The sequence below is a fragment of the Nannizzia gypsea genome, genomic scaffold, assembly GCF_000150975.2.
Source record: "Nannizzia gypsea CBS 118893 supercont1.4 genomic scaffold, whole genome shotgun sequence".
Classification (NCBI taxonomy): Eukaryota; Fungi; Ascomycota; class Eurotiomycetes; order Onygenales; family Arthrodermataceae; genus Nannizzia; species Nannizzia gypsea.
The window spans coordinates 2,481,459-2,494,161 of record NW_003345198.1 but is presented as its reverse complement, the minus strand read 5'-3'; the positions used below and the strand labels follow the sequence as shown (position 1 = coordinate 2,494,161).

Sequence of the window (12,703 nt, the reverse complement as noted above, 5' to 3'; positions counted from 1 at the left end):
TCATAGGCAATGGAATAAAACAAGCAAAGCCTCCTTTATATCAATATTTATATAAAATCTTAACTGTAGACGAACGCGGTAAGCCGGTTCTGCCGCCTTGTCGTCCCGATCGGGGAGTTCTCGACGTCTTTTCTTCAACGTCGTTTTTCAGCTTCGACTTCGACTTCAACTTCAACTTCAACAACGTCGTCAACATCCAAAGAGAAGCAATACAGCTGTGAAAAGTGGCATAACCACATCCACTCTCGAAGATACGATGGCTTTAAAGAAGGAAAAGGCGGGAAAAGGCGAGAAGAGCGCTGGTAGTGACGATGGTAGGTGCTCTCATTCAGTGCTGAGCTTCAAATTAATGAATGCAACGACTACTAAACGAAGCGGATTCTTCCCGTGCTGTTGATATAGGCTCAACCATGATTCTCAAGTATCTCCGTAAGTAGATGCACCGTCCCTGCCTCTAAAGACAATTAGCTTGCTAACTGGCCTGATAGAACAGCAGAAGTACGCAGTATATGAACATGCACGGACATTCAGACCATAGAACTAACTATGATAAAAGCCGACCATACTCGGTAGGCTAGGGTATTCTCTTCCTAGTTAGGGATAAGAATATTAAACCGCGAGTAGGCAATTGATATCAGTGCAAACTTGCACAATAAGGTGACTAAAGGTATCTAGTATAAACTAGGAAAAGGCCGATGATAATATATATGCTAACGTAGCCCCAGCATATACGGTCAAAGCATTAAAGGCTCTGCATGAGCGGAAGCTGCTTGAGTGCAGGGTCTCGGGTATTGACTGGAACTAAGTATCTCGCCGAGGACTTGAGCTAAGTGTAACATAGGAAAACAGATGGTCTACCATGCGGTCCAAGAGACTGCCAATGAGGCAACGGCAGAAGAACTTGCCGCTATGGATGACAGGATCACATCTCTTAGGGAGCAACTCGAATCTGCCAAACGACAAGAAAAGGCTCTCAAGTCTGAGCTTGCCGTGTTAAACTCCCGTGTCTCAAGCACAGAGCTTCTCTCGCAAATCGGCCAGTTAGAGCTTAGAATGGGTACACTGAACGATCAGCTTTCCCGGCTCTGCAAGGAAACGGCTACAGGCAGGATAGTAACAGAAGAAGAAAGCAACTGGGTCCAGAAAAACTGGGCAACGTGGAAGAGACACGCTTCTCTCCGCAAGCTGGCATGTCGAGAAATGTGGTTGAAATGCACAGAAGTTCTGCCTGACAACGTCAAAAGCGCACAGGAACTCTGGGAGTCGCTCGGGATGGAAGGAGAGCTGTAATGCAGCTGTCCAATCGGGGGTGCGCAAGGAACAAATGGATGTCGTTGGGGGGGAAGAAGATCTGGGGAAAGAGTTACATATATGCGAGGACAGCACGATAAACGCTAAAAGCACCATTCGGCCTCTGCCATGCCACGAAACAAGGACGATGAACAACCAGCAGCAACTTAAGGAATAGTTAACTAGTTAGTTAGTGGGCGTGACGACACGATGGGGTCGGTATTGCTTCCCAGGTCAGCTGTGATGAGGTCAGTCGCCGCAAGCCCGCCGTAGCTTGCAGGTCATGAGCCTCCTCATTTGAGTTGTATGTATGTACCTCCGAGTTCCTGTTCTCGATAGTTGACAATAAATAGAACTGCTGCTCACTTGCTCCCTTCATTCACTCTCAAAAGACCGAAGACATCATCGACTTAGATGACTAAGTCGGCCCTTCTGTGAATCCAAATATCGCCGTTGAAATGAGATCGAAGTGAAACTTCCCGGCTGGCTCCCACCCTTCGCCCTCCAAGGCTCTGAAAAGAGTGACTGCTGCGTGGCAGATCTTTGCTCGCCTGCTCATTCTCCTACTTTGCCAGCAAACAGCAGAGCCCACTTTAAATCTAAGCGCGAACAAGAAGAAGAGGGCAAAGACAAAAAAAGCACCTTTCAGCAAGCTAAATCCCGAGACTTTTTTTGCCCCCTCCGCACCACAATCCCTTCGATCCACGAACCCTAAATAAAAGACGCGGAAAAATCTGCTGGCGGTTCTTCTCTTGCGACCTTCTTTTCAACCTCGCAATGCAGAAACAGCCGCCGACGCAACCACGGCATCACCCACCACAACATATAACACCGCAACAACCGCAGCAGCAGTACCGAACAGACTCGCAGAAGCTCAACGACACTGCCTCTGCTACTGCCAAAATGGCTGGAGGCGATCCGCGCAACAGAGCCCCGCTTCCTGTGCCGGGAGGTCATGGTCCATTTCCACAGAGCGAAAACGGTGGCATGCGTCCGCCGTTTGATATGGCTCGCAGCCCGCCAAATCCGCCAGCTAGCAAGAGTAGGCAGACGCTTTTCGGATGTGCCTCTTTGAACGAGACTGCAGCTAACCGGCGTGAACGCGCAGATACTAAACATGTTCCATGCAAGTTCTTCCGTCAGGGAACCTGTCAGGCCGGCCCGGCATGCCCGTTCCTGCATTCGACAGACAATACTATAGATTCTGCGCCATGCAAATACTTTACAAAGGTGATACCCGGATGACTGGGGAGGTTATAAGCTATCTGAACTTAGGCATAGAGCTGACAGTTATGGCGATATCTAGGGAAACTGCAAATTCGGAGCAAAGTGTGCCCTTGCTCACATCTTGCCCGATGGCCGGAGGGTGAACCGGCCCAGCATGGGCCTCGGAGGGAATCTCAACCTAGGCGGTCGAGTTCATCCTCCGCCATACCATGCACAAGACTCAGCTTTAGCAAACTCACTCCTCTCGCAGCAGCAAATAAACGGACACAACTCACGCTTCTCATATCCGTATGCCTCCCAGGATGATCTCCATCTTCTACCTCCGCATGCCCAGCAACAACTTCAGCAACAGCAACTGCAGCAGCAGCAACCACCACAGTTTGGACAGCAATACGACGGTTCGATCCCGCTTATTGACGCCGGTCTGGTATCTGACACCGGCTCCAAGTATGGCTCACCTCCGGAGGAAATTCGCCTTCCCATGTCTCCGATCGGCCGCACAGCTTTAGATGCTCCGCTGCCTGCCTCGTTCGACAGTCAAGGTATATCCCACATGGCCCGCTACGGCCCAGTCGCGGCATCAGTGCCGTCCAAGTTCGGCCTTGACTTCGCTCACTCCCCATCCCTCTCTCACCGACCTAACGCCACACCCGACGTTCTCCGCAGCCTTCACGATACAGCCTTTGGACTAGACAAAAAACCGCTTGGACTTGGTTCCTCACCACCAGTTGTTAGTGCGGAAGATAATTCCGGCTTCCGTGTCATGCACTCCCAGCGTGTGCCCCGTCAGCGCATACTCTCCGCCAGTGTTCCCCGCCCAACAATTCTCGACGACTGGGAGGACAACTTCACTATGGAAGAAGACTATTTGCCGACGAATCTGCACGATGATGTGCTCACGCCTCAAGAACGAATGCGCCGTCTCTCTCGCACCGAGCACGACTTGTCAAGCAGCAGTAAGGATCCATCTGGCCTTGGAATAGGTATTGGAGTCGGCATCGGAGGATCCACCAAAGTAGGCTCCCCGCTCGCATCCAGTCCATCTCGGTTCGGTGCCCTATTTGCCAAACAACGCCAGCGGAAGGAGGAAGAAGCTCAAGCTGCCCTCGCTCAGAACGGACACGTCGGCTCTCCTCTGCGCGAATCAGTCGCTGGGTCCCGCTCTTCTGCAAGCGCTATCCGGCCCATCGGAAGTCTGCCCGGGTCCGGCGACATCTCCCCCTTTGTTGCTAGCCCTCGTCAGTCTTCCATGTCTATGATCTCTGAACAGTTAAGCAGCACATCACTTCACCCTAGCTCCGCCCGAGCACCAACTAGCAACCCTCGTATGGACCGTAATTTATCATCACCCGTGAGCACGAGCCGGATCGACGAGGAGCAGGGCGACTTGGTCTTCTCGATGGAGGAGGAGGAAAGTAACAAACGAACGAGCGCAATCTGGGGCGCAAACAAGGAAACCCCGTCTACAGAGGGAGAAAAGAATGCAAAGGCGTCTACGGCCGGTCAGGATAAAAAGGATGGGAGCGGAAAATCTTACCTAAAAATGGAGTCTTTGTATGGAAATCGATCATGATGATATCCATGGTGGTGTTGTTGTTTCTTTCCCTTCTGCTTTTGAGACGATTCGTTTGGTATTTGCTTGGTGATCTGCTTTTTCATCCACTGGATGTTTTTTCCTCTGCTAACGCTCCTTTGGTTCATTCCCTCTTCTCCTTGATGCACTCGCTGCTTTCCCACATATCCTTGGATTCTCTCCCTTTTTCGCTTTCTATACACCGGCTTGGAGAATCCAAGGTTCTTTTCTATTTGACTCTCTCTTCCTTTTACATTTCCTCGGCGCACATCGAAAATTCTGTTACTCTTTGCATACCATACATGACCTGTAAATATATGTCCAGATACATACACCGACGCCTGCATGCATAACTTAACAGCAGATACACCGCTAATGATCAGTTCATTCACATGCACTCTGAGCATCTCCGTAAGCAAAAGCGTTAACTTTGTATCTGCCCAGGCCAGGATCAGCTTCTCTCTTTCTCCAGGAAGGCCAGAACTGAGCCATCCGCCATCGTCCTCTCGCTGTAGATGGTGAATCCGCACTTCTCCAGCAGCTTAATACTAGGAAAATTTGCCCTGTTGACATTGGCAAACACCTTCTCAGGCTTCTCCTCTCCCTCCTCCGCCGGCCGTCGTGGTATTGCCCACCAGATCTCCAAAAACGCCCTCAAAGCCTCCGTGCCATACCCTCTACCCCAGAGGTCTGCATCGATAGAATATCCCAGGTTCGGGATGGGGAGTACCTGGTTCATCCCGACGGTCCCTATAAATCTGCCTGGCTTGACTTTGCCTTCTGGCGTCTCTTCTCGCAGCGTCACGGCAAAGTAGAGCATGAGCTCTCCTGAGCCAGGCACTTGGAGTCTCTTAGAGTCCATCCATGCTTTGACAGCTGAGACATCCGGGGCGCTGTGAACTAGATACTTCAACATGGGATGCATGGCCGGGATGTTCCTAGTCACCGCGCATTAGCTATTGTTGTACAGCCATATGGTTACTGGATGGATGAAGGTGCCCTACTGCCAGGCACCGTTCAGCTTTGCATTCACTTCGAATAACGATTGGGCATGGTCGTGTGTAATGGGGACCAGCACCAGCCGAGGAGTGACTACCTCCTCTGCCTGATATGGAAGAATGATGCGAAGGGGCTGCGGCGCTGCTCCTGCGGATGGGTATCTGACTTTCTCATCTTCCTCAGATGCTCGCTCCGGTTGTTCACTGGCCATGGCTGTAATAGTTGTTATAAGAGAAGTAGGGAGATGCTGGAAGGAAGAAGGGCTTGACGGCTTGCACGCAGCTCGGGGTTGTCCATGGCCTCTTTTATATTGGCTGCCTGGCCAAATACGACGTTATCCGCAGAAAGATCCATTGACTATCAGGCCCGCTAGGTCGGAATACGAAGCCAGAAAGGAGTCACCAGATGCAACGATTACTGGCCAGCGCGTGTTTTAAGGGTGAAGAAGGATGGGCAAAGTTGACAGGGGAAGAGGGGATACCGGAATAAACATCGGAATAAACGGAATAAGTGCCACTTATATCGTTTCGACAGCGACGAGGACGTCATGAATTATGGTCCGCTTGTTGGTAACTAGTTGATCTAGCAGAGGCGTACATGGATGTTTTTGTTCAATGGAAAGCCACGTAGGAAGAAGAAGAGAGATAAAGTACACGGAAGAAAGACTGGCTTGACCAAAAACAAGAAAATGCCCCAATAACGACGGCATGCAAGCTGTAGAGAAAGAAGAGCAGAATGAAAGGAAAGAAGTAGAAGACTTAAAAGGAGGTAACGTTTCGTATGCTTTTTCCTGGCATGGTGGGGGTTTTGATATCAAGATTCCAGTCTCATTATTACCGACTTTTCTGAAAGAGCACGAAGAGAATTAAATGGCATAAACCGAGCAGTCACAGTCAAGACAGGTGGTTTCTCCCGATTACCGTCCACGTCGTTGTTGGGCGGAAAGCATGTTAGCATGGAGAAGCTTGAATCCGTTGCAGAGCGCTCGCATGTCGGGGTACGGGGTACGTTGCAGTTCATAGCCTTGTGGGATCACCTTGACAGGCCAGCTGTTCAGGGGTGCCTTCAACCCGGCCTTGAAGCAGAGGTGGAAGTATCCGGGATGCTTGGTATCGAGGCAGAACGCGTAGGCTGATCGCTTGGGGTTGGCGGTAGTATAGGTTGTCAACCAGCCCTCTATAAAACGACAGTTAGTTACTAGACTAGGCCATTAACACTGGGAATGAGTAGATGTTACCTGTTGCTTCCTTGGTGCCGCTCTGATACTTCTCATGCACCATCATATCATCCACCTTCCTGGACATGGCCTTGACGTGGTTGACAATCAACTCGTCAAGATCGGTATACGAGTATTTACCACCAATCTTCAGAATTCTTCCAACGGTAAAGTCGTTGTCTTTGTCCAATTCCAAAACATCAATGTGCTGGTATACTCCATCGGCTACCTTCCAAGTAACAGCAAGATGGTCGTGGCCCTTGGATGAAGGACGGATGACTACGTCACCACGACTCTGAGGCGCAAGGAATTCCTCCGCTTGTCTGCCATTGAAAGGACGGAAGAGGGGATGTTTGATAACACGTAGAGTACGTTGGTCGGTCTGGGTCTTCTCCTTCATTGCCTCCTGGTCCTCTCGCTCCTGATCTTCGTCCCATTCACCACGCATGTGATCTAGCTGTCGCCGGTAGGGCTTGTTTACCTGGTCTTCTCTGAGAGAGACGTTGGCTACAAACGACTTTCGGTTTAGGTAGGTAATCTTCGCCAAAGCAGTTTGATGCGGCGCGTAGAGACTTCGGACGGGGATGTCGTATCTATCTGTCATTTCTGACTCAGGTACAAGAGCGTCGATTCCACAGTCGAGTTTGCCGTCAATATGATCGTCTGAGACACGCTTGATGGTGATAGGCACAATCATGCCCTGGACCAACGACTCGGCGGTTTCGCCGGTAAACATTGTGAAAATGGCGTCGGTACCGAGGAACACGAACTGTTTTCGAAGTTCTTCGTAGGGCTGCTGCAGCTCGGCACGGATGGTCTCGAGGGTGGCTCTCTTGCGCTGGTTCAGGTTGTTTTCCAGCTGCTCGGCGTATTCTTCGAGAAGAAGATCGTTGACCTTGTCCTGTGCATCTTCTTTGATGAGTTTTCGAACAATGGCGCCTTGTCCATTCTCATCTGTTTCGGCCTTGATATCCTCTTCATCAAGCTCAAGGGCATCAGCAGCAATCTTCCTACCAATGTCGTAATCTTCAGGATGAACACGAGTGTTATCAAGATAGTCTGTGTCCGGGTCTGCGTTGTCATAGTCAATATAAAGGAAACTGGCGCAGTTATTCCAGACTTTAACTCCCATGGCTGGGTACTGAGCATTTACTCCCAGGAGTTCCATACGGCTGTTGACCACACCGCCGTTCATGTTGATGACTTTTAATAGCTGAGATGCCTTTCGAGGACCAAGGCCGCTGACATATGTGAGGAGGTTGGCTGTCGAGACGTCACTGACGGCTTCATTGATATCAACGCCAACTAGGTTGACCATGTCCACTAGAGCGGTTTCCAGCTGTTTTAATAGCTTGTCCTGAGGTATAAGTTGCTGGCCGGGTCTAAACTGGATAGAAACCACATCCCTTCCTAGTGAGGCGTACTCCTTCAATGGATTCTGGAGATATTTTGCGAGGGCAACGCAGTATCGACTTTGCAGGCTGAATCCAGGGTGGTCAACTTCGGCTCTGCGGCTGGTCTGGTACAGCCTGGCAACCTCGTCATTAACAATGACAACTTCCAGGATATCGCTGACCTCCTCGTCTCGTTCGTCTGTGTAGAAAGCACCGCGCAGGTCCTTTGCTTGGACAAGCTCTGACAGCTGCTTGTACAGCTTTCGGGTTTCAGGTGATTGTCCCGAGACGCCGATGACATCAGGTTTCCTGCGGTCGACAAGCTCAACGAAGGCCTCCACATCCTTACCATCGGCTATCATGCGGTCGGGGTCACCGAGGCCTAGGTCAACGAATTTGCCGTGTTCGAGCACTCGGCCGTCTTCTTCAACCCAGGTCCAGTAGATGGGGTCCTTTCCAACGACTCCAGATCCGTTTGTAAGAGCCAGGACTCGAGGGATGGTTCCTAGGATCATTCCCTTGGGCTTATAAGGGGCTTGGTCGAGTCTTTGCGAGAAGACTTCTCTGCACTCGCGGGCAACATGGTTCTCACACTCAGTCCGAATATTCTCCTTAACTCCCTTGCTCATTATCTTCTCCAGCTTGCCAAGAGCTAGATCCAGGACATCTTTCCGCTCCTTGTTCCATGCATCTGCAACCTCGCTGGAGTTATCAGATTGGATCTCGGGATAAAGGCGCTTCTTGAAGTGGTCAAAGTCCTTAAAGTGAACTTTTATTTCAACCAAACCTTCTTCCTCAGCTTTAAGCATGCGCAAGAAGAGCTCAGGTCGTCGTGCAATGTCTGAAATCTGTTGGTCACGGAGGTATTTGAACTCATAGTATGGATGGTGTTCATCTATCTTCTTCAACCCCTTTTCAGTTCGGAAGCATTCGATTACTCCACTCATGTAGAAGGCCTGTCTCATGACTTTCCGAACTCTGGGGCTCATGGTAAGTTCTTCAGCAAACATTGCTCGTGCAGCCTTCATGGCATGGGCTCCATTGGAGAAGCTCGAGTCCAGGAGGTTGTCTGCCATATCGGTCGGTTTCTCGCTTGCATCGTCGATATACTGCTTTCGGCCAGTCTCCATGACGTTTTGCGCAAATGCATCAGGAGTGATACCGAATGCACGGACCAGCCCATATGCACGGCTGTTGCGAACCCGCTCGAAGAAGGTCTTGGTAGAAGCCTTACGGCGCTGGGAGGCGGCGCCGTTCTCTCCTTCGTGGTTGCTGTTGACTAGAGCCAAGTCCTTGAGCTCTGTAGAGTACTGGAAGTAGAGATAGTCCTGGACGTCCTGTAGTTCTTCCATGGTAACGGCTGCGGGGAGCATTTCCTCAAACATTTCATCCTTGACGTTGGATATCGTCTGCAGGTTATCGTAAGTTGTCTGGAGGGTGTTCCGTTTATCGATGAGGGCACGGAACTTGAGGTCGAATTCAAAGATATCCCACAAGTCGATCATGCTGAGAAGCTTCTCCGCCTCGACGATGTACTTCCCTCCGTCGGGGTTGGTCCCACCATCGGGAATCGGGATCTTGACTGCATGGATAAGGTAGTCCTTCCGGTGTTGGAAGATGAAGGGGACCTCCCAGTCATCTGTGACCATGAATTCGAGGACCTTTGCGACCGCTCGCTGAAATGGATCGTGTAGGTCGGAATTGAGACGCTTTTTTAGCAGCATGAGGTTTGATATCCAGACAGCCTCTTCCCTGAACTGCTCTTCGGTTAGGGTGACATGCTGGTATGGCTTTCTGGCAAGCTGGTACCGCTCGGGCTCGTCTGTCGAACGTATGATGTTATCTTCGTCTGTCATCATCTTCTCGGCAAGTTGCGAGGGTTCAAACACGTCCTTGAGGTCGAGCTGCTTCTCCTCGTCCTCTTCCTGTTCTTCCTCCTCGTCTTCCAGCTCGAGAGCAAACAGATAGTCGTTTCCGTCACCAAAAGCCATGCGCATATCCTCGAGAGCGGCTTCATCGAGCCCGGTCGCTTCGGTCACGGCGAAACCGGAGAGCCCCTTTCTGGCAGGACGGGCGATCTCCTCGTCTTCCTGCTGGCGCTCATCCTCGTCGGAGAAGACATCCTTTTCAATAAAGTCGTCAAGATCGTCATGCATGTTCCTCCGGTCTCTGCCACGTCCATACGTCTCTACTTCATCTTCCTCATCGGAATTGAAGATGTCGTTAATGCCCTGTGGTTGGTCCCGGCCGACTTTGTGACCGCGCTTTAGACGCTTGAACTTGGACTGTACAGCCGTCAGATTTGTTTCTTTTTGACACCTTACCGATATCACCAAATACCAAAACGTACCTCGTTGTGCATGGGGAGTTCAAAGTCCGGATTGTTCTCTCGTATCAGGTAGAGGTCGTCCTCGTCCAGCAGCTCTTCTTCCTCTACGCGCTCCTGCCGCCGACGCTTCTTCTTCTCCCGCCGTCTGGCCGTCCGCTCTTCGTCCTCTTCATCTTCATCGACTATAAAGCCTTCTCGGACCTATATAGATCTACTGTCAGCTCTAATCGCAAAATATAAAAAAAAAGAAGGCCTCGACACTTACCGCACGAACGGCGTCCTCGTCCTCGTCGTCCAGCTCCTCTTCACTCGAGTCATCGTAATGGCCATTTTCCTCCCTGTCTCTTGTCTGTCCGCCCTCTTCGCCGAAGGACTCATCCTCCTCCTCGTCCTGGACAGCTTCGGTCTGCACGAGGTCTTGAGTGCTCATGGTGTCAAACTTCTTCAAACAAACTCCGGCCCTCTTCCACGTACCACTCACTGGTCGCGAAACTCTGTCCAGACAATTAGGACAAGGGAGAATAACAGCGACAATGGCGGTGCCAGTGACCGAAAGAAACGAGAAAAACAACGGGCTGAAGAGAGAGAGAGAGACGTTGAAAGAAGAGAGAGAAAGAAAGTCCTTGTCCTTTTTGGCAGCTTTCGGAAGGCGCCAGGACAGACGCTAGTCCTAAACTGGAGGACGCCCTTAGGCGCCGCGTCTGGCGCCTACCTTAAGCGACAGGCGACAGTCACGTTACTTATTACCTAAGCAAGACGAAACGCGCTATCAATAGGAGCAAGTCGGATATAAAAAAAAAGGGAAGAAAAACACGTAAAAAAGGAACAAAAAGGAACAAGCAGCAGCCGACAAGGAAGACAAGGAAGACTAGACAAGACGAGATCTGAAACGCGGTGGGCTGGCCCCCAAGGAGACGAGGGAGACGAAGGTAGCTCGCTAACCGCCCGCCCGCCCGCCACAGTGGGCATAAGCAGGAGGCGCCGGCAGTTTGACTGCTCTGCTGCGGTGCTCGTCTGCTTGCTCTGCTGTTTCTCTGGAATAGGTACGGAGCAGGTACTTAGTACGGACTTAGTTATACGGCTGGGCTCCCCCTGTCGCCGCTGCGGAGCTGCGTTACTAGTAGATTTTTGCCTGAAGAGTTAGGATGTAACATCCTGTGTAGAATGGGGGAAAAAGCCCATCTCGCTTCTGCTTCTCGTAGTACCACCTCTCTCTCTCTCTGTGTCTTTCTCTCAGTAACTCTCAGTACCTAAGTTATCCCCCTGAGTTGATGCTTGCTGGTACAAAAAGTCGCTATTGAGAGCAGAAAGCGGGAGAATCGCGATCCGCCTCGTCCATTGGCTGCGTGTGTGACATCGTCATCTTATCCCACCGTCCAATACCTCCGTCCAGAGCAGCAAAGACGCTCACCTCAACGTTCAGCCTTCCAGCAGCGCCAGGTAAGGAGACGAGCAAGGCATTCATTCCCCCTGCAGCCTGCTCTCGCGGCGGCGTCTCTCTCGCTCTTACTGGTGCATCCGCGGAAATGGACTTGTTCGGCTGATACTTGGTCTCTCTCTTCAGGGCTTCACCTTAGTTATTAGACGCTCGCTCAGGGAAAAAAAAAAAGCGACACCCGCGGATACAGACCTTTCGAGATCCTCCTCCTACCGGAAGACTCACTCTCTCTACGACGATATCTACTCGTGTCTGCCGTATCAGGCCTCTCTCTCTCGCTCTCTCTTTGTCGCGGTGTTCAGTTGGCGGGACATTTCGTAGTGCCACCTAACGTGCTGCCTAACGCTCGATCGGATACCACAGCAACAACAATACGACGACGAGAACAAAAGGAAAAAATAAGGATAGAGACAGCGTGTCTACGGTCGTGCAGGCGTCTGCAGCATCCTCAGCTACCCTCGTCGGTTTTTTCCCCCTTTCTCTTGATTTGTCCCGGGAGCAGATCTTCATACACACTCTGCCACCATGGCGGACGCTTTCAAGGCCCGCTCGCTGAAACGAAAGAACGTCAAGGGGCTGGCTCTCAATGCAACCACCGCGAAGCCAGGCCTGAAGCCCTCCGACGGCGATGCTCAGATCCCCGGAGCTATCGGAAACGTGGACGCCAACAGGACAGACACCCTGGAGATTGGCCTGGAGTTCAAGCTGGACCTGCGCAGTGAGGACCTGATAGTGCTCAAGGAGCTCGGCGCCGGCAATGGAGGGACCGTCAGCAAGGTCATGCACGCCTCGACAAAGGTCGTCATGGCCAGAAAGGTATGTCTTCCTTTTTGAATGCTTCTGTTCCTCTATACCTCATTTCATACTAATGCCTTATTTGATAGATCATCAGAGTCGATGCAAAGGAGAAAGTAAGAAAGCAGATCCTGAGAGAGCTTCAGGTCGGCCACGACTGCAATTCCGTCCATATCGTCACATTCTACGGAGCATTCCAGAACGAAGCCAGAGATATCGTACTTTGCATGGAGTACATGGACTGCGGGTGAGTTTTCAACTCCTACTATGGCAGATGTAAATGCATACGTATACTTAACAATGTATATGTATAGATCACTGGATCACATCTCGAAGAATTTTGGCCCCGTCAGAGTCGACGTGCTGGGCAAAATCACCGAGTCCATCTTCGCTGGTCTCGTCATACCTCTACGAAGCCCACCGGATCATGCACAGAGACATC

At 51.1% G+C, this 12,703-nt stretch overlaps 5 protein-coding genes across 5 annotated transcripts in view; 3 read left to right on the top strand and 2 right to left on the bottom strand.

Annotated features, from left to right (window-relative positions):
* Positions 1–256: 256 nt before the first annotated feature.
* On the top strand, positions 257–1,290 carry MGYG_05637 (hypothetical protein; the record flags this gene model as incomplete). Its single annotated transcript, XM_003173003.1, has 7 exons — positions 257–314; positions 376–429; positions 489–498; positions 557–569; positions 625–667; positions 726–788; positions 842–1,290. The coding sequence occupies 7 exons, from the start codon at positions 257–259 to the stop codon at positions 1,288–1,290; spliced, it is 690 nt and encodes a 229-aa protein (XP_003173051.1).
* A 777-nt stretch (positions 1,291–2,067) lies between these two features.
* On the top strand, positions 2,068–4,090 carry MGYG_05636 (hypothetical protein; the record flags this gene model as incomplete). The annotated part of the gene is made up of 3 exons (XM_003173002.1): positions 2,068–2,332; positions 2,399–2,520; positions 2,597–4,090. 3 exons carry the CDS (start codon positions 2,068–2,070, stop codon positions 4,088–4,090), a joined length of 1,881 nt encoding a protein of 626 aa, XP_003173050.1.
* A 451-nt stretch (positions 4,091–4,541) lies between these two features.
* Positions 4,542–5,300, bottom strand: MGYG_05635 (hypothetical protein; the record flags this gene model as incomplete). Its single annotated transcript, XM_003173001.1, has 2 exons — positions 4,542–4,983; positions 5,095–5,300. 2 exons carry the CDS (start codon positions 5,298–5,300, stop codon positions 4,542–4,544), a joined length of 648 nt encoding a protein of 215 aa, XP_003173049.1.
* Positions 5,301–6,005: 705 nt separating this feature from the next.
* MGYG_05634 (hypothetical protein) lies at positions 6,006–10,458 on the bottom strand (the record flags this gene model as incomplete). The annotated part of the gene is made up of 4 exons (XM_003173000.1): positions 6,006–6,265; positions 6,327–9,984; positions 10,050–10,229; positions 10,294–10,458. The coding sequence occupies 4 exons, from the start codon at positions 10,456–10,458 to the stop codon at positions 6,006–6,008; spliced, it is 4,263 nt and encodes a 1,420-aa protein (XP_003173048.1).
* Positions 10,459–11,991: 1,533 nt separating this feature from the next.
* MGYG_05633 (STE/STE7/MEK1 protein kinase) overlaps positions 11,992–12,703 on the top strand; it is a gene marked incomplete at both ends in the record, with an annotated part of 1,755 nt that continues 1,043 nt past the window's right edge. The window contains 3 exons of the mRNA XM_003172999.1: positions 11,992–12,282; positions 12,351–12,508; positions 12,576–12,660. Of these exons, the coding sequence (XP_003173047.1) occupies positions 11,992–12,282; positions 12,351–12,508; positions 12,576–12,660 (534 nt within the window). The remainder of the gene's footprint in view (positions 12,283–12,350; positions 12,509–12,575; positions 12,661–12,703) is intronic.